Genomic DNA, 27,044 nt, shown 5'->3' on the forward strand with positions numbered 1-27,044 from the left:
TTGTTATAAGTCAGAATGATTATGATATAATGGATGCGAAGCTGTTTATTATGTATTCCAGTCTTCGTTTCATTTCCTTTGTCAAATATAATTTATATTGAAGTAGGGATTTAATGTAATTATTGAGTAAGTGATATTTGTTTTCATCCTTTTCCCCCATAGATTTATGTTTTTGAGAGCATGTGCAATTTTCCAAAATAACTTTCTATAACACTGTTCCAAGGACCTCCTTTGCCTTTCGTTACAGTCCTACGTCACTTTGATATTGCTTACTTCCCCGATAGAAATTTGGATTTTTCGAAGTCCTGTGTATTCCTCTTTTGCATGAAATACATCATCTTTAAAGAACCTTCCAGGTTACCGTGTGACCTCTACATTCATCCTGTGACACTTTCCTGTGTTTGTGCTCAGGTTTATTCGTGATGGATATGTTTTCATCACATGTGCTCTCCTAGCAGAGAAAATGATAAATTATTTTCAGCTGTGGTATTGCCAAAGGTTCTTTACCCCTTCCTCTAAGGAAAAGAATGTTAGTAGTATGTATCCAAGAACGCTGTTTACTACAACCTTTCTCTCCCTGCATTTCAAACCAGGCAGAGTTGGGAGTTTTAAACTCCCCCTGGAAGATGAGACAAGATCCCCTTTTCAACTCTTTAGAACCCTTGAAAATGCAAAAGAATGTAGGAAATTGCCAGATCAGTTAATCAGTGACAACTGTAGTTAAATATACAGAAAACACAGTTCTTACAAGAGCCTTGGCTGTTTGCCGTTTTGGATTTTTTTGTTTTGTTTTTTTAGCCCCTCAGCATTGTTGCCTGTGTCCCCTGTGGCATCTTTCAGTGGTTCAGGATCAGCTTCAGAGGGGTTTGTGATCAGCAGGGCACCCCTAGACAGAGGGTGGCCCTAGGCAGCTCCTTCCTTCCCTCCTTCTATTCTCTTCTCACTTTCTGTAGGCTTGACATCACCAGATGGGGTGTGTGCGTGCGTGTGTGTGTGTGTGTGTGTGTGTGTGTGTGTAGTCAGTTGCTTGAAATAGGTCTAGATAGAATGAATAGGGAAATATATTTTCAAATGGCGATTTTTAAATAGGCTAATAAACATGTGGCATCATTTGCTTTTATAGATCAACCATGTTTTGTTTCTTTAAACTATGCCAGGGTATTTTACAATATTAAGCAAGATGTACCAGCAATCACCAGATTTTGTAAAATTTATATTACTCTTCCATTAGTCTGCCCAATAAATATCCTTGCCAAGTGGATTGAAATACATTTCTGAAGTTTATTTTCCCTGTCCCAAATAAATTACACTAAAAAAATTTCCACTTACCTATTTTTGGACCTGTCTCTGTTTGCTTTCTTCCTCGTCTATAATAAAATTAATTAGGATAGCATTAAAAAGATGGGGTAGATTCACATATTTAACAGATACATATCTTGTTTACGTATCTGGATATAGTATGTACGGATGTGTTTATAGGTGTTTGTCCTCATTTCTTTTGCCATATTATTGAATATTCTAAGTACTTTTAGAATGTACACTGGTCTGTTGCTGGGCCATGCGAAGTTGTGTATGGAAAGAAGGTCACCCTGGACGCGTCCTTCTTACGTCTTGTGGTGGGAGTCTGCTGGCTGCCTTCTCAGTGGGCTTAGTCTTTGAAGGAGCTAATTTCAGAGAGTTATACCTCATTGTAGCCTTGCAGGGTATAAAGGTTGTTCTCTAAAGGACATTGATTTCTGGGATTCTTGTGCTTTAGTGGCACAACTTATGTGTAGGACAGTATGTACCTTTGGGCCAATTTAGAAAAAAAAATGAGTGTCGTGGCCATGCACTTGGTATGAACTGTTAGCTGAGTGCTGTTGCATTAGTTGCCTTGAAGGAAAACACTGGCCCCATTGTTTGTGATCAACAGGGCACCCGTGGATTATATAGAAACATATAGAAAAAAAAATCATCTTTATCTGAAAGGCAGCTCAGAATGTACAGACTCAAAGTTATGTAGAAATAACTGAAAGATTCTGCAAGAAACCTGTGAAATAGTGTGTTGTGTAACATAGCATTAGATATCAATGTTAACTGCACTTGGCGGGGGGGTCATGTAAAATGATTGGCAAGCAGATGGATGTATCTTGAAAATTAAACCACTTTTAGATGTCCACTCCTTGTAAACCATTCCAAGTTAAAATTTGTCACTAAGGAGTCCTCATAAATCTTTGGATGAGGTTAGTATTAGTATTGTTTCTTTGTTGGTCAGGAATGGCCTGACGACCTTTCCTTAAGAGTAAGGTAGCACATCTTTGTATTCCTTGCTTTGTAGTTCTTTGGGATGAGTTATTTGTTGTTGGTTATTCATTCTCCATTTAATTGAAGAGCAGTGAGAGTCTTAGTGGCTGGAGGACCTCTGAGTCTGAGAGCAGGACTTCCCAAATTTTCATCTGCACAAGAATCACCAGGGGCCCTTGTTAATAAAATGCAGATTCTGTGTCAGGAGGTCTGGGTTAGGATTCCAAGATTCTGCATCTCTCACCAGCTCCCAGGACGTGCCCGGGGTCCCAGGACCCCCTTTAGAAGGCTAAAGGCTGATCACGGAGGAGAGCAACAGTGCTGGGTGTTTTTGTATCCCTTTCCCCAGTCGGCTAAATCCCAGGGAGGCCTTCAAAATCAGCCTGAAGAGGAAAAGGGCTGAGGGTCAGGAAGTTTCCCCAGACTGGTGGTAACAAAGCAACTGAGAGGAAAAAGACACCAGACTGCAGGGTGATGGGGGAAGGAGGCAGGTGGGGAGGCAAGGAAGGTGTGAGGAAGTGAATGGATGGTTGTTGGTAAACTTCCCGTGGTTGACAGACCTACCCCGGCTATTTGTGCTTGTTTCAGGGGTGGGGGAGGGGAGTTTGGGGGGGTTAGAATGGAGGTTGACAGGGATCTGATTATGAAGTGCCTTTCCCCCATGCTGGAGCATTTGGGCTTGATGGAAAGCTGTGGAAACTCCTTTAAGGATTTTAATCAGGGGAGAAAGATGATGTGTTTTGTATTTTGGAAGATCATTCAGTCGGCTGTGTGAGCTTTTTGAGACCCGACTTGGGAGAAACAGCCAGCCTTTAATGTTTTGTCCTTGACTAACACATGGAGGCCTGAGTCCATCCAAGGTGGTGTGAACTGAGGAAGAAGTGGACTCATGGGGTATTTGGGAGGCTGGGTTAGCAGGTTGGTTGGTGGTGGAGTATGCAGAGCTATCCAAGGAGCATTTATTAGAATAGCAGGCTGCACAGGACAGGGACCGCGTCTTTTTTGTTCAGCTCTGTGTCCCCGGTGTCTGGTAAATGTGTTATGCAGAGTAGGCAGTCATTAAATATTTTTTAAATGAATGAATGCTGGGAAGGATGGAGGGTTGTTTCCCATTGTTTGGCTGGGTCAGAGGGATGGATAGAGGTAGTATTAGCTGCCACAGGGAGTGCTGAGGTAAAGCATCAACTCTGAGCATAGTTTTTCCTATTCAAGATATGTATCTCCCCAATTAATATCAGCAGATTTGGGGGTTACCTAGTGATATAAATGGAAGCTAACTGTAAATGCAATTCTTACTCTTTTTTTTTTTTTTTTGGTTTTATTTTTCATAGGGTGCTTGGACTAACAGATCTTCTGAAGGACTTCAGATCCTTTTTTGATTTTTCTATATATTTTTTTCTTCCAATAAAATAGTGAATGAAAGTAATAGACAAAGCTACTAAGAAAAATAGTGGCCTTAGTCTATATGTAGATTCTTGGTTGTAAAAATTAACCTTGCAAATACTTTATTAAACGGCAGTGGTAATATGCCAATTATAAGTGAAAAGTATTTTGAAATTAATTATTCTTAAGTGTTACATTTTGTATAGTTGAGACTCATTATTAACATAATAAAAATTATTCATTAAGAAATAGAAATGTTTTTGGGAGATAGTATGGAGAGGAGAAATTTTATAGGTGGAAAATACAGTTAATTAACATAAAATGTGTTAAATGGAACAAACACTATACATTTCATCACAAGGGGTAGGTATGGACCTTGGAAAGAATGCTTTGAAAGAACGCTCTGAACAGGAGAAAATATTTTTCATCAGAGAAAGTTGCTATTATCTAATATGGTCTTTGTCTAAAAATGTTACCTTTTCAAGAAATAGGTAGTAGTGCTGTGCAAAGATGTTTCTGCAATGACAGAAATGTTCCTTGTATGCACCGTTCATAGATGCACAGCGAGCGCTTGAAATGTAGCTTGTGTGACTGAGCTCCTGAATTTTAAATTTTATTTAGTTTTAATTAATTTAAATAGCAACATGTGGCTCATGGCTGTTTTGTGGGACAGCACATCCATAGCGTGTTGGCACTGCCTGAACATAGTAATGTGGAAGAAAATGTGGTCTTTCTCGGCATGGGGGATGGGTGGTTCAAGAAGGGAACCATTTGGTCCATGAGGCAAATCTGGAACGAACTTGTGGTCAACTGATGTTGCTGACTTGGGGGGCATTTCCTGATTCTTTATCTGGGTCATTGTCTATTGGATAATACCTTCTCCCGCAGTGAGTATTGGCTTGGGTAGACTTTTTCTCTTTCCCAAGTGGCTCTTGGGGGCCATTAGTGGGCATCAGTATCCACAGGTCTCATGATCTAGTAGATCTATGAATACAAATATTCAGCGGTGCTTGAGTCCTTTATCTTTTGTGTGTTCACCTATTGGCTCATGGATCCCCCCCCCCTTTTGATATGATTTGTAACCTTGATGATGGAGAGGCGTCTTCCCAGGTTGTACTGCAGGTGGTGACATGTGTTTTTCCAGCTGCTAGTCACTGCTATGGAAATGCTGATACATGCTTTACCCAATCCCAAGAATCACTGTCGCAGTCATGTTACGTGCCTCAGGCTCTTTGGAGGTAGAGGAGAGAAACTTAAAGAGAACAATTACAAATCAAGCTATAGAACACAAAATGGTCTTCATCATCTAAAAGGCAGTTATCCTTTGATTCCACACTTGCCCACATTATGTCGGATATTTATGAAAAAAGTCGTCTGGATGGCATTCTACTTACACAATTGGATAAAATGTGGCTGGACTATGGAAAACATTTTGCACATGGGGGTGTTTTGTATTCATGTCCCTCCTTGCTGGTTTCCCAGGTCACTGTGATACCACATTGAAACTTGGCTGCAGAAATGCCATATTACTTTGGGAAGAGCGACGGAGTTAAGCGTTGTTTATGTAAGTTTGAGGAAGTCAGAAATTCACTTCAAGATATTAATACATATTTTTGCACAACTTATTCTTTCACTTTGGTTTGCTCTATGCCCGTTCCTTTCATCTCTCATTCTCTGTGTGCAGTTTACTTGTTTTTTGGATCTGCCAGTTTTCATCCTGCTTATTACCCCCGAAATCAACCAAGAGCCTCAATATGGTGCTAATAGGTGTTTGCTTCCTAAAAGTTACAGATAGTATAATTAAAAACATTTGTTTAAAAGGAAACTCTCTTCTATTTGTTCGGTTCAGCAGTTTAGGGACCTATTTCTGAGCAAAAGAGACCCCGGTTTGGGCCTTTAATAATTTGTTCTTACTAGTAAGCTGCCATTTCTTCCATACATTTCTCTTTCGTCTTTGGAAATTGTTTGTCGTGAAAACATTTTTTAGAAGATGTTTTCTTCTCTCAGTCTATAAAAGGGTTTTTGAATTTGTTAAAGGAAGAGGGGTTTGGATTAGAGGATCTCTGAAGTACTTGCTGATTCTCAGATTTTCATAATTGGGTTCTCAGTGAAGTCTCTTCTGCAATGTAGGTGATTGTGTTAGTTGAGCTGTCTCATTGGGCCCCTCCTCACCCCAGACGTGTGCACCTTCTGCACCGTCTGTCATTCTCATCTCATACCCAGTGCCCAGGAGGGCCAGTGAAAACTTACATTATTATGTCTTCACTGTGTGTTTCTGTGCTGTTTACTGTGCAATATCACACATGGTAAAAACACTTGTCATAAATTCCCAAGAAATATTTTGTAAAATGGTATCCTAAATTTTCATTACCGTAACCTCCAAATCTAACTTCTTTAAGGTTCATCATTTATAGATGCGCTTCATGAGGATAAAGGGAATTTTGTTTGTTTTTATTCACTGATACATCTCTAGTACCTAGACCAGTGCCTGGATCATTGTAGGTACTCAGTACATGTATTTTGAGTAAGTAAATGTGATTTGAGATTTAGTTTGATTTTTATTTAAAGCCAAATCAAACAGAAAGACATCTTGAATATTTAGTACCCAAGTGATAATTATGAGAATTATTTGAGAACATTGGCAACTTGAATTTCTAGGCTGCTTTTTAATAATCTGTAACTATGCTGTCCACATGGTAGCCGCTACCCCCACGTGAACTTTTTTCCTTGAAATGTGGCCAGTAGAAATTGAGATATGCGGCAAGTGTAAAATACATACTGGGGTTCAGACTCAGTACCAAAAAATGTAAACAATCTCATCCATTTTTGGATGTTGATTGCATGTTGAAGTGATAAGCTTTTGCATATATTGGGTTAAATAAAATTTGTTATTAAAATTAATTTCACTCTTTTTTGGTTACTTTTAAAATGTGACTACTACAAAATTTAAAATGACATGGCTCTGATTTGATGGCTCATTGAACAGCTGATCTATCTAGACATAGAAAATGTAAATACTGAATGTAGAGAAGGGGCCAACCTCCAAAAAGGAGTTTTAAATGAATATCTTTGATAGAAACAAAATTACATGTTGCAGCTGTGACTTGGGAAAGTGGGTATTCAAATGGACTTGATCAAATTAAAAAAGACCAAAATAAATTAATTAGATTAGCTCAGATCAGAAATATGAAATCCAGCTACCAGATGGATTCCTAGCATAGTCGCCAGCCAAGTCTTGAGGTCAGAAAAGGGGCAGGAGGGCGGTGGTGGCTGTCCAGGCAAGCGGGAGCAGTCACTAATGACAGGCTAAAGCTATAGTTTCTGAACTCCCGTGCCCGGAGCTCACCTAACGGTGGTCTCAGTTGTGGTGGGTGGTGCGTTTACTGGATATCAGGTAATGCTGTCATTTTTCCTGCTGCTGGGAAATGGAGTCTTAGTCGAAAAGGTTGGCTAACTGGAAACCGATGTGTCAGGTAGGATTACTCTCAGTGAGTGTTCTGTTTTGTCCCTTCCCGTGCCTGTAGGCAAGTTCTTTTCCTCCTTTCTGCTCAGCCTTAAACCAATACGAACGAAGTCAATGTCACTCCACAGCGGCTCCTCCAGGCGGGCTGTGCCTCTGGGCTCAGAGGACATCCCCTCCCCTTCGGCTGCTTGCCCCCCAGAGCTGTCTGGGAACCCCATGCAGTCAGTAGGAGCATTGCCTCCCGCGACGCACAGGGGACCCTGGAGGGCGAAAAACAAGGCCATCCGTCCATATGAGTAGACATTACCTTCCTTAAGCTAATTTGAAAGGTTATTTTGTAAGTGGTTAGTCTGCACCACTAGTTTAAGCTATTATCAAGTCCATTCTAGTATTTCCTTGAAAGCTAGAATGAGTCTTGAATAAATGAAGCGACTGCTTAGGCTATCGAGAAGTAATTCAGTTTATAAATATTTGTTGCACTTGGCACTGAAGATTTCTGCTTCTCTTTATTTTGGATTCGAAAGTGGTTGTGTAGTAAAGCAGCATGTCGGTAAATAAAATGGCTTTCACGCTCACCTTATTTTCACCCTTCTGACCTCTGTTTTGGAGAAAGTCGATCAGAAAATTCATGGCAGTTAGCGGCGGAGTGAGGAGACCTTTGACTTTAGCTGACAGCTGTCACCTGAAAACTACAGACCTGGAGACCTTCTCAGGTGTTCTGTCTGTAGTTCTGACAGTGAACAGGAATGTTGTTTACATTTTCTGTAAGCAAAATTCTCCCCTTGTTAGGAATATGTTAGAGTAGGACAGGCAGGAGCTGGGATTTCTCTCTCTCTTACTGGTAAGTTCTCAGCAGTGCTGGTTGCCCATTGTTCATTCCCATGCTCGTGTGGAAGCGTGTCAGTAGAATTTATGAGTGAGCCTGTTTCTAACATCACTTTTGAAATTCTTCAACAAGATACTGCTTTTTTCAAGTTGGGCAGTATCAAACAATGCTTCATGTACTTATGAAAGAGGGAAAAAATGAGTTAAATTCCAAAGATGTTTCAGATTTCGGACATTTTTCCTATGTGAATTAGTTCTTTATTAGGTTGTTGATTTAATTAGCATTCGACAAAAACACTTCCCTGTTTTGATTGGTGAAGCATTCTTTAAACTGGTTACTTAAGCGGATGCTCAAAATCTGTTAGGAACTATTTGAACAAAATGCACAGCAGTAGGTGGTATACACCTGGTGCCGTAAACACAGGACACCGATGGATGTGCTCCTCTCCCTACGGGCTCTCGTCCTGCCTTGTCCCAGAAGAGGCGAAGGCAGGGCTGAAGCCTGCACGGGTAGTTTGAACTTTGTTCTGTTAAAGTAATTGTCAGTTTTGACTGGTTGGGGGGAGTTTCCGGTTTCTTCTGATGAGAACAGTCATCGTCTAGCAACCCTCCATCCAGCTGGAGTCTCTCTGAGTGGTCACATGGGCTCTGGGTCCATCCGCAGGGTCGGGCACCTGCCCGGGAACCAGGACCTGTGATTGGACTTCGGAGCCGGCAGTGCAGACCAGGGATGTGGTGGGCCCAGAACCATGAGTGAAATCAGTCTTCTTGGAGAATGAAAGCTTTTATGCTGATCTCTCTCTGAATGTTGTATATTCCTGCCATTAAACATAATGGATTTATGAATTTATCATACCGTTTGCGAGCTTGCTTTCCACCATCATTGTGGACGCGCCCTCGTTGGAACGTCGTTGTGGACATGTTCTCCTTTGACACCTCTGTTGCTGTGACATAGTTGTATGTGGGCCGTAAATATCTAATTTGTATGAAATGACTGATTTTGGTATTTGTATAATCCTCTAGTCAATTTAACTAAGTTGAGCTTTTCACAGCCCTCGGTGCCACGGCTGCTCATCTGATTACACTGCTCAGGGGAATAAGGTTAAGGGCGGGCTGTTGGTAACCAGAGCATTTCCAGGGCTTTAGTTCAGCAGATGGGCTGCTTGGCTATATTCATACATCTGCTTGCCTGCTGTGGCAGCTGCTGCTGCTTCATGTTGTGTTCTTTTGTTCTGTTCCATCCAAGAATGGAGCGTTAGGAAGTGTAGTGAATGGATTAATTTAAGGTTAAGGTTAGTGTTTTGCTTGCTTTCTAAGTAACCGATCATAATAATGCTTCTGGTAGAAGCTAATGAGTTTCTCTTAAAGTGAACTAGATTTATAAAATACAGCTCAGCGAGGGGGCTAGATTAGTATTGTTGATGGAAACCAAATTCAAATGCGTAAAATACTGGCAGTTTTTATCATTTGTTCCTAATTCTTTGTTTTCTTCCTCCCTCCCCCCTCCCCCCACCCCCCACTCTCTTCTAGGACCTATATCCAGACTTTGCCTGACACTGCAGGGTCCAAGAGAATTAAAGAAATATGGAATGACATGAAGAGGATTAGTTAAGGATTATAGGCTTTGAGGACAAACACCTCAGTGAGGTGAAGCACAGACAAGCCCCTGAGCTGTGGTTTGGAGGAGCCGTGTGTTGGAAGAAGATGGCGGATCCGGGAATGATGAGTCTTTTTGGCGAGGATGGGAATATTTTCAGTGAAGGCCTTGAAGGCCTTGGAGAATGTGGTTACCCTGAAAATCCAGTGAACCCCATGGGTCAGCAAATGCCGATAGACCAAGGCTTTGCCTCCTTGCAGCCCTCCCTTCATCATCCCTCAACTAATCAAAATCAAACAAAGTTGACCCATTTCGATCACTATAATCAGTACGAACAACAAAAGATGCATCTGATGGATCAGCCAAACAGGATGATGAGCAGCGCCCCTGGGAACGGGCTCGCTTCTCCTCACTCTCAGTATCACGCCCCTCCCGTCCCTCAGGTTCCCCACGGGGGCAGTGGCGGCAGTCAGATGGGCGTCTACCCTGGCCTGCAGAACGAAAGGCACGGGCAGTCTTTCGTGGACAGCGGCTCCATGTGGGGCCCCCGGGCTGTGCAGGTGCCGGACCAGATCCGGGCCCCCTACCAGCAGCAGCCCCAGCCGCAGCCACCCCAGCCCGCCCCGTCGGGGCCCCCCACACAGGGCCTCCCTCAGCACATGCAGCAGATGGGCAGCTATCTGGCACGTGGGGATTTTTCCATGCAACAGCACGGCCAGCCACAGCAGAGGATGAGCCAGTTTTCCCAAGGCCAGGAGGGCCTCAGTCAGGGCAGTCCTTTCATTGCCACGTCAGGCCCCGGCCACTTGCCCCACGTGCCCCCGCAGAGTCCCAGCATGGCGCCCTCCTTGCGCCATTCAGTGCAGCAGTTCCACCACCACCCCCCTACTGCTCTCCACGGAGAATCCGTTGCCCACAGCCCCAGATTCTCCCCTAATCCTCCTCAGCAAGGGGCTGTGAGGCCACAGACCCTTAACTTTAGTTCTCGGAGCCAGACAGTCCCCTCACCTACTATAAACAACTCAGGGCAGTATTCTCGATATCCTTACAGTAACCTAAATCAGGGATTAGTTAACAATACAGGGATGAATCAAAATTTAGGCCTTACAAATAATACTCCAATGAATCAGTCCGTACCAAGATACCCCAATGCTGTAGGATTCCCATCAAACAGTGGTCAAGGACTAATGCACCAGCAGCCCATCCACCCCAGCGGCTCACTTAACCAAATGAACACACAAACTATGCATCCTTCACAGCCTCAGGGAACTTACGCCTCTCCACCTCCCATGTCACCCATGAAAGCAATGAGCAATCCGGCAGGTACTCCTCCTCCACAAGTCAGGCCCGGAAGTGCTGGGATACCAATGGAAGTTGGCAGTTATCCAAATATGCCCCACCCGCAGCCATCTCACCAGCCCCCTGGTGCCATGGGAATCGGACAGAGGAATATGGGCCCCAGAAACATGCAGCCGTCTCGTCCGTTTATGGGCATGTCCTCAGCACCGAGGGACTTGGCTGGGCACATGAGACCAAATGGTTGTCCTGGTGTTGGCCTTGCAGATCCCCAAGCAATCCAGGAACGACTGCTGCCTGGCCAACAGCATCCTGGGCAGCAGCCGTCTTTCCAGCAGTTGCCAACCTGCCCTCCGATGCAGCCCCACCCGGGCTTGCACCACCAGTCTTCGCCCCCACACCCGCATCACCAGCCTTGGGCACAGCTCCACCCATCACCCCAGAACACCCCGCAGAAAGTGCCTGTGCCTCAGGTAAGGGAACTCGGATCCTGCCTGCCTTGTGGTAGAAAGTGCAACACGGTAAACTTCTCTAATAGATTTTTCCTTTGAATTTCACGAAAAGTTTTTTCATTATGAGTTCCTTAATTTTTACCTTGTAAGCTGCGCCAGAACCTCATTTTTTTCTGTGAGTCTCTCACTTACTGGCTTACGCGTTTATTCACGGATTCAAAACGTCTTGAATCCTTCTGTCCCAGGCATTGTGGTAGGTGCTGCGGATGTGCCATGGATAACTAATCCCGGGGCCCTGCCTGCAAGATTTTCACTGCCAGCAGGGACAGGGACAGGGACGTTGGACTGCTATTCTTTCTCTTTCTCTCTCTGGTTTAAAAACACACTGAAACTCGGTTTCCAGCAAAGTTTTCTGTGTTTGTGGCAATCTCTCCCACCTCTTTCAGAAAATTATGATTTTTTGTCCCTTGGGAAGTTTCAAAATGTGTTTTTCTGTAATATTTATTTTACCAGCTATTGGATGCTAGTGTGAACTTAAATTGCAAAGGGTAGAAAATCATAGTCAACATTAATCTGCAGAAAATGTTTGGTCTCTAAGAGATTTGGGTAACCGGCACGACAACAGGAGTCTTCCTTTTTGTAAGCTGGGATTTTTGTTATCCTACCGTGTTCATAAGCAGACATTTAAGTTTCAAGCTTTGATATTCACAAAGATGTCTTTCCGTTATAAACATTGATGTTTGTGCCCTAGGTCTAGGAAAAATACATTAAGATCTATATATGTACAGATTGAGTGCTATTCAAAAATAGGTATTGATCTTCTACCGTGATTGCCACTGGAATTTGGATGGCATAGGATGTGATTTTAGAGCTGTTCTTAATGAACTTAGAGTCGGTGTGGGAAAACATGGCCAATGTGCAGAAAGAGAAGCCCACTGAAAGACTGCACGTGGTTATGTGACAAGTGTCCAAAGACAGGAAATACCCAGGGATGTGGGTGCTTGGCATTTGGCTAGGACTTAGCCAGGGAAAGTGAGCTGAGGAGGGCATTCTGGTTTGGGGCTGACTCAGTAAATGGGGGTCTGGGACCTCAAGCTTGCCTCAGGGCATGCCAGATGGTGGAGGTCTTGCATTCTGTTTTAAGGAATTCAGACTTCAGTGGGGAGCTTGAGATATTGATTAGACAGTCCACAGAAGCCTGGGAGACCGTGAGCCTGTGGTCCAGGCCCATAAGGACAGTTTGGACCGGGGATTGGGGAGTGGCAACAGAAGGGATTAAAGCAATGTGGAAGGTTTGGTCAGGAAACAAATCCATGTGGGGTAGCCCAAGTGGAGAGGCATTTAGAACAGAGACTCCGAAGCCTCAGCCCTGGTGTGAGTGGGAAAGTGGAGATCAGGAAAGTCTCCTGGGGACCCAGGACACAAGGATCCGTGGGGGATTTAGGGGAAGTTGTCCTCAGAGGTCTGGCACACTGGGATATTCTCAGCAGGACCCCCGCGGTCAGTGGGAGCTGCCCGGGAGAGAGCTGCTCCCTGTCTCCCCATGGGAAAGGGCTTGTGAGCCCTGTGGTTCCCGGACCAAGTGCAGGGGGAGGTGAGAAAGCCAGTCTGACCAGAGGCTGGGAGCAGAGGGCCTCGGGGAAAACAAATGCGAAGGAGTCAGTGGAGAAGATCAAACCCTGCTAATTTGTTTTCCCTTATATCAATCTCTAGGCAAGATGGCCCTCTTCAGAACTGACTGAAAGTGCTGTCTCTGAGGTCAGCCAGCCTGGGTGCTTTCTAGGGCAGAAATGAATGTGACTTAATTTCCAGGAATTATGCTTTTCTGGTTTCTCAGAAAGTGTCTTACTGGGCAAGGGGTGTTTCTAGAGCAGTGATTCTGACCTCCTGTTCCAGCATCTTCTCACTCTGCTGGAGGACAAGCACTGTTTGAAGGAGATGCCCTGTGGTTGTAATATGATCTCTGGATGGGAATTGTTGATCTCCCCCAGCTTTCCCTAGTTTCAAGAGCACAAAACATCTCAGTAGCCATCTGATAATGGATACGAGTACCTGGCATTCGAGTCACTCAGCACTGGAGGGCTTCCTATGTGCTAGCCTCTGGGGGACACAAGGTGTAGTTCGCTTTTCCTCCAGCGCCCCAGGCTTGAGTACGTCATCATGGACAAACTCAGAACTGTTTTAGGGATGTATGTAAACAAGTACATTTGAGGTATCTTTATTTAAGTTCAGTTGCCTGTACAATTTTTTTGTTTGTGGTATTTGCCTTCTTATTTCATCCTCTTCAGATTTTGAAGCACTCAATTCTGAAAATAATACTAGGGAGGTGTAAAATCTTGCGAAGAATGTAGACTTTATAGTCAGAAAACTGTTCGAATTTCAGCTCTGCTACTTATTAGCTTGGTGACCTCAGACAAGTTAATCTCTCTGAACCTCAGATTCTTCAGCAGTAGAATAGGAGAGATAGTACCTATTGCACAAGGTGTTGAAATTAATATGTACCCAGTGCCTCGTATAATGCCAGCCGGTGGTGTATACTCATGTGAATTCTCCTCCGGGCTTTAGTTCTGTTCTCCTGCAGTACACACCTTATTTTATAATTATGTCATTTCACATGTAAATACAATGTAAAATTACTTTTAGTTTTAAGGAACAGGTTAACTGTGATTAAATATAGCCTTAGTTATGAAACATTAAATTTGATTTGTGCAGATATTTCCCCTCCTTTAGCCCATGTTGACAGGTGTGATGAGGATAATGATATGGGTAATTCAAAATGCTATCACGTAATGCTAAAAACCTCTCTCTCTCCCTGTGAATGACTCACATTCTACTCTAGCAAATATATCTTATCTAATTATGTTTTTTTTTTTAGAACTACTAAAATTATTTTGCATTTCATATACGATAGAATGGTGGTTCAAAACCATGCTGTGTAACAGGGAAACTGCCAGATCGGGTTGAAATATTGATGTGATTTGCTGAATTATCACATTCAGATACACTTATTGGCTTTTTTACCTTGAATTTTTCACTTTTTAAAAATGTTAGTTATGCTTTCTAAATGTCTCGTGAACTCTGAACAGATATTTTCTAAGTTGTATAACACACAGAAGTATCTTTAAAGATAATTTTAACTTTATGTTGAAGAGTCAACGAAGGAAAATGTTAGAAAGGCCAGAGTTCATTGGACCAAAATGTTCATTGTGGAGTGCGGACACATTTTTTGGTACTAGCTCCAGACTATCCTGATTATTCGATAAAGTTTATAGGGGAAGAAAAAAACCTAGAGTGTGCGAGTCTTGATTTCAGGATCATGAATTCGCATCCCACGTGGGATGTAGAGATTACTTAAAAATAAATAGATAAATAAACTTTAAAAATAGTAAACCATTATGTGTTAACATCAGTATCATTTTTAAATGAAAAATAACTGTTTTCCAAAACAAAATGAAACAAAATTAAAGGCATGGTTTTACATTTTCTCAACTGTTGGATTCTAACATCTGCCACTGCATAGAGTCTGCATGCAAGTTATGAGCCTTTGGAAAAGTCCCCTTATGTTTGTGTAGAGAGAATGAGAGTGAGAGGCAGATAGCCCAGAGCCCCAGTCCCACTCTCAGAGCCACCAGCATGAAGAGAAGTGTGCCGGCTTTTGAGTGAAAGCACCACCAACCGCTGGCTCCGTGACCTTGGGCAGGTGACTTCACCTCAGGGCCTTGATTTTTTTTCTCTCTGAAATGAGGGTAGACTGGGGGACCTGGGTGGCTCAGTAGGTTGAGCACCCAACTCTTGATTTTGGTTCAGGTCATGATCTCAGGGTCATGGGATCGAGCCCTGTGTTGGACTCTGTGCGCAGCATGGACTCTGCTCGAGATTGTCCCTCCTCCTCCTCCCCTTGCTTGCTCTCGCTCTCACTCTCTGTAAAATAAATAAATAAACAAAATCTTTAAAAAAAAGTAAAAGGATGGTAGATTTACCTTCCTGCTTAGAGGCAAAGCGAGAATAGCATGATATATTTCAGTATTTAACATGGTGTAAGATACATGGTGGGGACTCAAAAATGTTGTATTATCATCGGGCCAATGCTCAGAATTGCTTGTTGCAAAGTTTAAAAAATAACTGAAAGCACTTATTTCAGTGTTAACTATTGTTAGCGTTGTTTGCCTTCGTTTCGGTGGTTTTAGGGAACAGTTACCAGATATTGAGGCACCTGATCATACTGCCCTTTGGGAGAGAGAGAAACAGCTTGTTTGGGGCGGTGGGGGGTGGATGGTGTAGGCAAGCATCTGCCATGGAAAGCACACCACAGGATAAGCGCTGTGTGCTTTGGAAATAGCTCCCAATCCTCTCCTGGTGGGGATGAGGCTGGGGGTCTGGGAGGGTGAGCTGGGGAAGTGATGGCTTCACTGAGATGTGAGGGATCTGTCCAGGTTGAGAGGAGGCTGGGTGAAAGGGGCAGGGAGAAGAGTTTGAGGCTTAGGAAGTAATGAGCGCAAAGCCCCACGGGCTCCCGAATGCCCCAGTGTTATTGAGATGTAGGGGTTGGGGGCTGGGAGAGGAAGCTGTGTGGTCTCCTTATGGGCATGTTCTGTGTCCATGGGGTCCTGGGAGGTTTGTGGCGGGGACAGACACGGCACCATTGGGGTGCTTTGCAGCATCTCAGGTGGGAAGAGAGCAGAGAATGGAATGTTTATCGGTGCGCGGTGGCTGTGGGTGAGAACCACCTAGAAGGAGAGTACAGAACATTGTTTTGTTCATTTGAAGAGCTTATCTAAAAAAGACTGGTTACGTGGATTGTCCTTCAAGTTACAGGCAAATCCCTGAGTTTCTGAATAAGTTCTGTAACTGCACAAGACACAGGTATCTCCGTTCACAGATTTGACTCTGGATGGGAAGTGACTTCTGGTGGAACTTAGAATCTGCAGTGTTGTATCCTTAGAATAATTAGATTTGTACCCTTTTCATTAATTTGGGCCTGAAATACTGTCCTGATAAGGAAACAGGAAGCAGACAAAATTTTTAAAGGACCTCCTAAGATTGAAGTGATGGGTAATAATTTCTGTGGCCTAATTTTTCCCCAGAAGATAAAAAAAAAAAAAGGAAAAACACCTAGAAGAATCAGTGGTTGTAACTTTTCCAGTTCTCTGTCTTTACATGATGTCTTATAAATATCTTTAAAAAACAGCCTTTCTGGGAAAACCTTTTCCTGGTAAATTTCAAGTAGAGTGACTATTCTACTGAAATTCTCTCAGTTCACCCCGTAAATACAGAATTCCAGACATGAGCAGAGTAATTGGCAACTACTAAAATAAATATTATGGAAAATGTGGCCATGCATCTCAGGTCTCACTTATGCAAATTGTGATCGGAAGTAGTGAAAGGGGTCTTTTTAATAAAGAGTAGATGTATCTCTATGAATATTATTCTTGACATACTTATACTTTCATACTTCCATAGAAGTCTAGCAGAGATGGGGAAAACAAAATATATCTAAGGAAAACCCAGCTTTGACCTAAGTGGCTGAACTCAGGGTCTGTGCTAAGTATAGCCACGTTCGGAGAACAGGCAGCCATAGTTAAGACCTCGGTGGAGCAGGGTGCCCCACCTGCTTCAGACGGGAGGGAAGTCAGGGGAGTCGCCACTTTCCCCATGTGCTGGTGGCTTGCTGGTTATTTCTTCGTGATACCTTGGTTACAGCAAGCCACCTGTCCTTGACTGCCCTTGACTTTACCGGTCGATCTGGTGCTCTCAGCAACCTGTTGTTTTTCAGCAAAGACTGTTGGTATTTTTTCTGTTGCAGTTTGTATATGCTGCAGCTTAATGAGAACTCCCTGCGCCTTCGCTCAGCATAGCTGGTTTATCCCAGAGGTCAGAGATTCAGTGGGTTAAAATGGAAAATACCAAGTGGAGAGTTAAAGCAAAGGAGAAAATTCTGCCCTGTCTGTCCTTTCACCCCACTGTCTGAAAGCATGAAGTGAGCTGCATACTAAACGGTAGCCTTGTCTCCTAGTGGCTTTTATTTTGTAAAAGGCTATAATAGTTTTCTGTGAGTATCAAAAATATCGTAGGTAACAAGGAGTTAGTTTTTAAAATTACTTTTGAAGCCTGGATATTAGCCATCATCTAAGTGTCCTAAGCAGCCTATGAATTTTCTTAACCTTTAAGAAGCCACTTTTAGGTACTGCATTTTAATCTGGTATCTTGTTTTCATTCAACTCCATTAAAGAAATATTTATTGAGTGTTATGTGCTAAGCTCTGTATGAAGGACAGAGATTGGCAATGTGGGAGAAGGCAGGGAAGAGATAAAGGCCTTCACTGAGATGGACAGGGAATTTTGTTATTTATGTAAAATCTTCTGGCTGTCATTTCTTCAGGTACTAACTGTATTCCTAGACCAGTGCTGTCCAATTGAAATGTAGTGGGAGTTGCAAATGTAAGCCACATGTGTTATTTTAAATTTTCTAATAGTCACATTAAAAAAAAAAAAGAACTAGTAAAATTAATTTTAGTAGTATGTTTAATTAACCCAGTATATCTAAGATATTATTCCAACACATAATCAGTATAAAATTACTAATTAGGTATTTTACGCAAGTACTTGAAATCTAGTATGTATTTTACCAGGCGGTTCTCATTGCAAACCGGGAGCCCAGTGCGGCTGGTGGCGGCCATATTGAAGAGTACAGACCTGGACTGTTTCAGTAGTAGTTGTTTCAAATTCTTCTTGAAAACAACTCGGAATATAAGTAAATCTATGCACATATAAATAAATTTTAAACTGTTAAATTATGACAGTAAACTTCAACACTGGTGTTAGCACCCTCATTGTGCTTTCTTGTGAGTGTCTCTGAAAGTGGATTATAACCATTTCCAAGATTGTAGTTTCCAGTGGTTTTTGGATACTTGTGGTAATTCCACTCGCCCCCGCCCCCTCCTCGGGATCTCCCTTTGCCTCTCCATCACTCGTGCTTATTTATGAAATTGGTTCTCCAAGGATAAGGGAGCAAGCAAGCCCTCGTCTTTACTCTTATGCATGCCTCCCTTCGTTTTCCTCTCACTTTTTTCTTCTCTGCTTTTTTCTTCTTCATCTTAGCAATCACTCAGAAAGGCCATTTCTGCAGAGCAATAGTTAGCTGGGGAGGGAAAATTGGGAAGTGGGTCAGGGGGACAATTAGGGGAAAAGCATTGCTAGACCTAACTTGGGGAATTTACCTTAATCTTGACATCTTAATATTCTCCATTTGCTGTAGTTACAGCTGTCAATCTATCGTAGTCTTTAAGTAACCATGGAGAGAGGGCCCTCATTCTTCCTTTGTTACTGAATATAGTTCCTTTATCAGTGAAGGAAGTCAGCAGCAAACTTGTGCTTTTGCCTTGCAAAACTTTAGTAGGTGATGGTGCATCACCATGACTGAGGTTTCACTTTTTTTTTTTTTTTTTGCTTGGTGTGAGAAATGTAGGAGAGCCTTCTAGGGACTGGGGCATGGCCCCAGGAGTGGTGTCAGTGGAGAAGTTAAAGGAAGCTAAAGGAAAAATGCCAAGAAGTTGGCATCATTTTAAAAAGTCAAAAGTCAACATAGATACAGAGACACTCATTTTTCTGCTTGCTTTTTCCCGGTCTGATTGGATGGTGAGAGAGATGGCCAGGTAAGGCCGGAAGGCATTTCCTTTGTCTTATTTTAAAGAATTACTTACTTGCTTACTTAATTTGAGAGGGAGGGAGAGAAAGCACGTGCATGCCCAAGTGGAGGTGGGGCACGGCAGAGGGAGAGGGACAAGCAGGCTCCTTGCTGAGTGCAGAGCCGGTTGTGGGGCTCAGTCTCAGTCTCACAACCTTGAGATCATGACCTGAGCCAAAACCTAGAGTCGAATACTTAACTAAGCCGCCTAGGTGCCCCTCCCTATGTCTTATTTTAATGATTGCATTAAAATCATCACCCAGCCAGTTATTTAAAGGAAACATGCCATTTTGATTCACCTTATTTGTTCTGCTTTATCGTGCGTTTAGCCTGTTCTCCACTGTCTTCTATGTTTATAATTCTAAGTAATTCTTACCACCAATTTCAGGAGAATTCTTAGACCTTAACACTAACTGTGAAGGTAAAAAAAATTGTTTTAATTTGAAGTAAGATGTATTGATCTTGAGAGCTGTGTTGTTGGTTTGTTTTGGGCATGGGCAGAGAGTTGGCAGGTATCAAGCCCATAGTGATGTTGGAAGCCTTGCTGAGAGTTTCTGGAATGGTGTTCTAACTTAGCTTGTGCTCTTCCTGTCTCTTCATGGGCAGGCTGGAGCAGGTTTGTAGCTCTGGGGGAGGAATCGGTGGGCTCTGGGAGCCGTTCGGTGGGCTCTGGACTCCCTGCTTCCTGTGTATCAGAGGGGGCTGTGAACACGGCATGGTGGATTTCTCAGCTAGTGAATAGGCAAGGGCTTTCAGATCGTCCTTTCTTCGAAACTTTTTTTAAAGTTATATTTCTAAACTTTTTCATGAAGGGGCCATGCATGGACTTGAAGTTCTTATTGAGTATAGGAGTATTTGAAAGTAAAGTTCAGTTTTTAGATCATGCTTCTTGGACCCTTATAGCTTGAACGTTCTCTTGAACTTAAAAAAGCAATCATGTAAAATCATGGGATTAGTCAGTTGTGATGTGTTTGTTTTCACTGTTAATGTTACAACCACCTCAGATTGTCAGCATGAAGAGACGGCTGAACTTCAATACCACTGTGGAGGCTGACAGAAATGGACAGTGGGGACTAATGGAGAATTTACCTCAGTCTTGACATTTTAATGTTACTCTCCATTCTCTGTATTCATAGCTGTAAATCTACAGATAATCTGTCAGTAACCAAAGGCAGAAATGGAACTGGGGCAATCACCAAGTAGGATGTGCTGACGTTGCTTTAAATTGGTCCATTACTAAGCTAACTCCATTTCTGGCTGCTCAAATATTGCAAAGACATTTTCACAGAGAGAGCTGTTGAAATGCATGGAGGCATACTGTGGATTAAAGGAGACAAGTGAGAGTTCTTTAGGGAAAAAGTTTGATGATTTAGAAGGAGTTAAGTAGTATTTGATTTTTATCAGCTGTTCCTCTGGATGCTTTCCCCTTTCACGGTAGCTGGATTCCCCTAACAATGGGGACTGCTAAGGGAGCATACACGCCCCCCATGTTGGGGTCAGATGTGAAAGCAGTGCTGGGGCTCCGTGTCTTATATATCTTGACTTCTGAGTCAATCAGGTGTTCCTCTTACTTTGAAACAGTGGTAAAGACAACTGAAGGGCAAATACTCCAGAGCTTGATTTTGGAGAAGGTCTGTCCTTGGAGCTGAGCTTAAAGCTCACAGTTTTAGTGTTTGCAAGAAGGTTAAAAACCAATATTTACATATAAATAAGTTCTCTAAGCTAGGGTATCATTGGTGAAGGGAAAAAGCAAAACATAACAAAAAACTAAGAGACTGTTCAGTCATAGAGCAAAAATACACCAGATTGTAAGATCAGTTTTAATAAGTTTCCTTCATTGAAGATTTAAGTGAAAATCCCTTTTTTAAGAAAAAGATTTACTTGAGAGAGAGTGAGTCGGGGGGGGGGGCTTGTGATTTGAAGGGTAAAGGGATAGGGAGAGAGAGTCCCAAGCAGACTCCCAGCCGAGTGTGGAGCTTGACACAGGATCTGATCCCACAACCCAAAGATCACTACCCCAGCGGAAACCAAGAGTCGGAAGCTCCACTGACTGTACCATCCAGGTGCCCCTTGAGTGAGAATCCTTTTAATGCCATGCCATGTTGGATGCTAGAGTAATATTTCATATTAAATATAAATTTAATATGGCTTCAAGAGGGAGTTAAAGGGAGGAGGTGTCAGTTTACTTACTTCATTTCATGTTTCCCACGCCTCTGCTGTTCTGTCCAGTGGGCCACCCTGGGTGCTCGGCCAGGGCGCTGCCGGTCACTGCTGCCAGGGAGGGTGCCTGCGAGTCAGGAGCTCAGACTTGTGAAGACCATGGGCTTCACCTGCATGGGGACTGCATCTAAATTTCGCCCTTCCAGTTTTTTGCCTAGTCAGAAAATTGGGTACTTAGTGTCCCTAAACTTGTTTCCTGAGGATAACGAGTGCCAGTTGCTCCAGAGCATTATGGGGGTTAAACGAGATAGTGGCTGTCAAGTTTTTAGCACAGTGTGTGGCATGTGGTAAGTCTCTGATGAAAGTTAAGTATTTTATTATAACTATTGCTAATGTGGTTTGTTGAAATGAGCTCTTGGAATTTCTCCCCCACTTTCAACTTTTCACCTCAAAGTAGAAAAGCTTTCCCTTATTTTGTGAAACAGAACATTATATATCAATGGCTTAAAAATCAGTTTATCAGAATCCCTATAAAGCTAACAAGAATTCATACTATTTTTGTTGGGGGGGATCGCTATCACACTACTATATATCTTTTTAATTTACTCTCTAGGAAATGGGGTATGATATATAAAATATCAGCATTCTCAGTGTTTAATTTCTTCCCACTTTTAACCAAGGTGAAATCATCTCTTAGATTTGGAAACTTCAAGTGTCAGTGGTTAAGTTGGCATCCTGTTCTGTGTTCTTAGGGAGGTTCTAGTATTTCCTCTAGCATCCAAGAATTATATACGCCTTTATATAGTAGGTCTTGACTTTATTAAATATAAACTTAAACTTACAACTGTTAACCACAATTTGGCGATCCATTTCACCCCGTTGTTTTTACCAGCATCTTCCTGTATTTTCATGGTGTACTCTCATTACCCTGTGACGACATTGTGATTTTGTTTGGTGAACGGCTTCCTGTGGAACAGTGCCTGTGGCAGTTTTGAACTCCATTGGTTTGTGAGGGCCATACCACTTAAGATATTTTTAATGTTTCTTTACCCTAATCTGTTTTTTTTTCTTAAAATGTAACTTCATGTTTCAAAGTGAGACCATCACGAAGGGAAAATAAAAAGAATTGTTGCAGTTTGTTTGATTCAGTAGCAATGTTTTTTAAAAGTGGCTGAAGAAGGTGATTTGCATTTTTTTAGTATGTGGGGTTTACAATTTTGGAAACATTTGTTGTGTACCTTGATACTGTTGACACTTTTTTTTTTTAAGATTTATTTTTATTATTTTATTTGGTGAAAGAGTGCGAGCGGTGGGGGGAGAGGCGGGGGAGAGGGAGAGAGAGAACCTACAAGCAGACTCCCCTCTGAGCAGGAGCTGGCCACAGGCCTCTATACCACGACCTTGAGATCATGACCTGGGCTGAAGCCAAGACTTGGCCTCTTAACAAAGAGTTGGCCGACTGAGCTGTCCAGGCACCCCAAAAGTTTACTATTTAGAGCTATAGAATTTTAGAGTTAGACAGGAGAGCCATGTTATTTAGGAAAGGTCACATATCTTTCTTCCATTTGAATATAAGGGAAAGGACCTTTTTGCTTTTTATCTTCCAACTTCATACAGTACAGTTTTTTTCCTTTTTATAAAAATATTGAAGAAGAATGGGATTAGAAAAGTAAATGGAAAACCTGTTAGTTATCAAATGTCCATCAGATATGTGTTTACCAAATATCATGTATATATTTATTGGATTATAATCTACACACAATCTATGTATAAAATGAAATGCTCCCTTCATTTTAAGGAAATACTATAGAGTGGTTGCAATCCAGCCCTGTTGTATACTGTCATTTAATTCAAGATTTAACACCTCTTAAATATACTTAACTGTGTACTGAAGTTTGTAAGTATCTAGTACTTTGCAAGTTACTTTTCAAAGAAAGTTTGCCATTTGTTCTTTCATATCACACTAATAATGTGTTTGTAGAGAATGTGTAAGTTCGTACTGCCTGTGAACATTCCTGTGATGATGAGAATGTTCTGTATTTGCTCTGTCCAGTAGAGTAGTCACTCGCCGCAGGGGGCTGTCGGGACACCTGAAATGAGGCTCGTGAGACTGAGGGACTGAGCTTTTAGTTTTGTTTAACTTTAGTTAATGTAAATTTAGTCGTATGTGGCTAGTGACATACATATTGGACAGCTCAGCCATAACAAACAAGACAAATTATTTAGATTACCAGAAAACAAGGTGTAGGGCACAACTAGAACTAGAAAAGCTTTTTGTCATCTGTGTCCCTACTTTTTTCATCTCTCACCTCTTACCAGATAGCCTTAAAGCAACGGGCACTCTGTATCTTTTGGCCTGTCAGATGGTGATAGAATATAGTGATTCATACATGGTAACGCTGACACAATTCACATTGTTATTTTTGGAATATATCTTTGCTGTGTATCAGCCAGTTGTTGCTAAACACAGTATACTATTTTAAGTAGCGTGAATAGAGTATCTTAGTTTAAAAGTATAAGTAATATTTCAGAAAGTTATTTAATTTTTTTTAAAGATTTTATTTATTTATTTAACAGAGATAGAGACAGCCAGCGAGAGAGGGAACACAAGCAGGGGGAGTGGGAGAGGAAGAAGCAGGCTCACAGCAGAGGAGCCTGATGTGGGGCTCGATCCCACAACACTGGGATCACGCCCTGAGCCAAAGGCAGACGCTTAACCGCTGTCCCACCCAGGCGCCCCAGTTATTTAATTTTTTCCCAAAGAAGTCCCAGCCATAAATGTTTTATATGAAACATTTGTTATTATTTGGTTTTATAAGTTAAAAGCTATCACAGTTCATGAAATTTTTTTTTCCCTTGAAAAAGATTTCTCACAATTTGATATTAAATTCAGTCTCCTCATTCTTGGAAGAAAAACTTCAAAATATTTTCTCAAGTGCTTATGGCTGACAGCTATATCTTGCTTATTGGTCCCCTAAGGTACACTTTTCATATTTTGAGGTGGGGGTGTGTATATATATTTTTATATATAATATATATATATATATATTTTAAAGTAATCTCTGCACCCACTGTGGGGCTTGAACTCACGATCCTGAGTTAAAGAGTTGCATGCTGTACTGACTGAGCCAGCCAGGTACCCCTGTGTGGATCTCTCTTGAGCAGAAGGTGCTGGTGTCTGTTTAGCATTGAAGACAAGCAGAGAAACATTAGTTGTTATAAGATGTTTACTTTAGGGTAAATTAGTCCTGTGCTAAGATTGATCTTGTTCCCCAAATTTTATAACATATGATTAGTGGCAGAGGGTAAATGGAATAATACAAATCTATATTACACTCCTAGTTGATAGTTTTCCAAAAACGATTGGGAGGGATGTGAACGGAGATTGAGAGAGCCGGGGGTGGTGGTGGTGGTGGTGGTGGGAGAGTGTGTGTGTGAGAGAGAAATAGAGACAGGAAATATAAGGACAAGGAAATATGCTCATAATATTGGTTGCCTGAACCAAGCACCATGTTATATTCTGAGCTTCCTGATGAGTGTGCAAAGGGAAACATGACAAGATGTGTAATTCTCATCATCAAAGAGAAAGAAATATATTTTTTTTTCTTCTCAGAAGGATGTTTTCTCCCTGGCATCAAATCCTAATAGAATTTCGTGTGGCATATTTTATATATGTAGGAGGTATTGACTGGCATTACAGATACTTTTCTTAGGGGTAGCTTTGTAACAAATATAGAAATAGTTTTTTCCCTTCATGATAGTTTCCATCATGCCCCTTAATAATCCCGTCTGAGAGTGACAATCAGGACTCCATGGTGACAGCTGTCTTGTGAGGGTTACATTGATCTGACCTAGGCAGCGCACCTCAGACATCCTGCGTGGTAAGCCAGGTGGACTTAAGATGCCTGACACGGGTGGACTGCATACCTTAGGCAATCTCCCCTAGATTTTTGTTCTTTTAATTAGGTCATGAATAGAACCCTGATAGAAGATGATCTGACAGATTATTCAGGTCATCGAGAGTCTAAATTATTGTGACTGTATTAAATGTCACTGAATTGTTTGCTTTAAAATGGTTTATTTTATGTCTTTTTTATGTTTATGTGAAACTCAACTCAATAATAATTTTAAAAAAGAGGCTAAAGTACTAGTTTTCTTTCTTATTGGTGGAGAGGAGAACCCTCTTCTTTAGAAACTAGATAAGAGGGTTGTAGGGCAAACATTCTGTTTTGAAAGTTGAATTCCTAACATGCATTGTTACCTGGGTGGAAATCTGTGACCTTCTCAAGGCACTTGGGGTCATAAAAATGATTGTAGGTAGATCCAGCATTTTCCCTAGACAGGAATTCAGTGCTTTATTAAACAGTTGATCAGAATTCCAGAGTAGCTCTTAGCTCTGTCCAGTGGAGTTTTCTGGTATGATGGGAATGTTCTCTGTACTGTCCATTATGACAAGATGTGTTAGCACTTGTGGTAGTGAAGACTTAAAATGTGACTAGTGTGACCAATAACCAAACTTTGAATTTTATTTAATCTGAACCAAGTTGGCTACTGTTTACCATATTGGACAGCACGGTTCTAGTCATTTTTATTTATTTATTTATTTTTTTAAAAAAGATTTTATTTATTTATTCGACAGAGATAGAGACAGCCAGCGAGAGAGGGAACACAAGCAGGGGGAGTGGGAGAGGAAGAAGCAGGCTCATAGCGGAAGAGCCTGATGTGGGGCTCGATCCCACAACGCCGGGATCACGCCCTGAGCCGAAGGCAGACGCCTAACCGCTGTGCCACCCAGGAGCCCCAAGGTTCTAGTCATTTTTAGAAGAGCAGTAGTACTTAAAACTTTTTTGTCCCCTAAGAGAATTTTTAAAAATTAAAAAAAAATTCTGTTGTGTTTTTTTTTTTTTCAGTTAGAATAAACGCATTAAAATTCCCATGTCACCATCATTTCACTAAATGGGCATTTGTATCCTTTCTTTACAGCTCTTTCAGAGGAAGGCTTTCTCAAATCACCATTTGATTGGTGCCCCAGAGGTTTTTATACCCCAGGGCAATGTACTCTAATAAGGTTTGGGATGAATGAAAGGCATTTTGGTAAAAAGAAGTGATTGTAAAAAGGAAGATGGAAAAGGAGAAACAGTAGAAGGCCCGTCGTTTTTCCTAGAGTGTGTGTATTCCTTGGGAAACTGGAAAGTGACCCCTCAAATTCTCCCTGGCCCTTAGAAACTCTACAGAGCTGTCCAGACTTGCGCTCATCCTGGTTTGAAGACCACTAAAATGTCAGTATGACACTGGTGGTGCGTCCTAGTATCTTCTGCACACCAGTGTCATTGAATGTTATCTAATCAGAGACGCCCAAGCTGCTGGTGTGGGCCTCACGGTCCCTACTCCCCAGAAGCTCAGTAGGGACTCTGATGTGCATCAGAGGCTGAGGAGGGCTGTTTCTATGTACGGGGGTGGGAGGGCGTCGTGGCCTGAAAAAACTCAAGAGCAGGTTTTGCCACCCACTGTCCCTCTGTAGAAAATCCCGAGAAACTTTTCCGTAGATTGTTGAGTCGCATAGCCTGCCAGTACATCCACTGTGATGAATTCGGTAACTGAACAAGTTGACGTATGCAGGAGACTGTTTAGTTGAGAAGGGAGCATGGTTGCGCGGGTGGGCCTTAGAGGATGGCTGGGTCTTAGTGGGGTCATTGGTTCTTTCCTTCTTTCCTTCATCCATGCATCACGCGTTTAGTGACCGACGAGTATGCAGTAAGCGCTGAGGATGTAAAGATGGGCAATGCCTTTTCCTTGCCTCCGAGCTCACTTGTAGCTGGTGCTGAGTGGTTAAGCTTGTGTCTGTATCGTCATGTAGTAAATGCTGGTAAAGAGTGGGTACTCTTAGGTACGGTTATGACAC

At 42.2% G+C, this 27,044-nt stretch overlaps 1 protein-coding gene across 4 annotated transcripts in view; it reads left to right on the forward strand.

Annotated features, from left to right (window-relative positions):
• The first annotated feature begins 9,467 nt into the window (after positions 1-9,467).
• Positions 9,468-27,044, forward strand: part of CHD7 (chromodomain helicase DNA binding protein 7) — a 128,329-nt gene continuing 110,752 nt past the window's right edge. For 3 of the 4 annotated variants that reach the window (XM_011220367.3, XM_019795817.2, XM_034668102.1), the window contains exon 1: positions 9,468-11,320. In XM_011220367.3, coding sequence (XP_011218669.1) covers positions 9,659-11,320 — 1,662 coding nt within the window. In that variant the 5' untranslated portion in view covers positions 9,468-9,658. The remainder of the gene's footprint in view (positions 11,321-27,044) is intronic. The other variant, XM_002915716.4, reaches the window with a different exon arrangement.

The sequence above is a fragment of the Ailuropoda melanoleuca genome, chromosome 9 (genome assembly GCF_002007445.2).
Source record: "Ailuropoda melanoleuca isolate Jingjing chromosome 9, ASM200744v2, whole genome shotgun sequence".
NCBI classification, from domain to species: domain Eukaryota; kingdom Metazoa; phylum Chordata; class Mammalia; order Carnivora; family Ursidae; genus Ailuropoda; species Ailuropoda melanoleuca.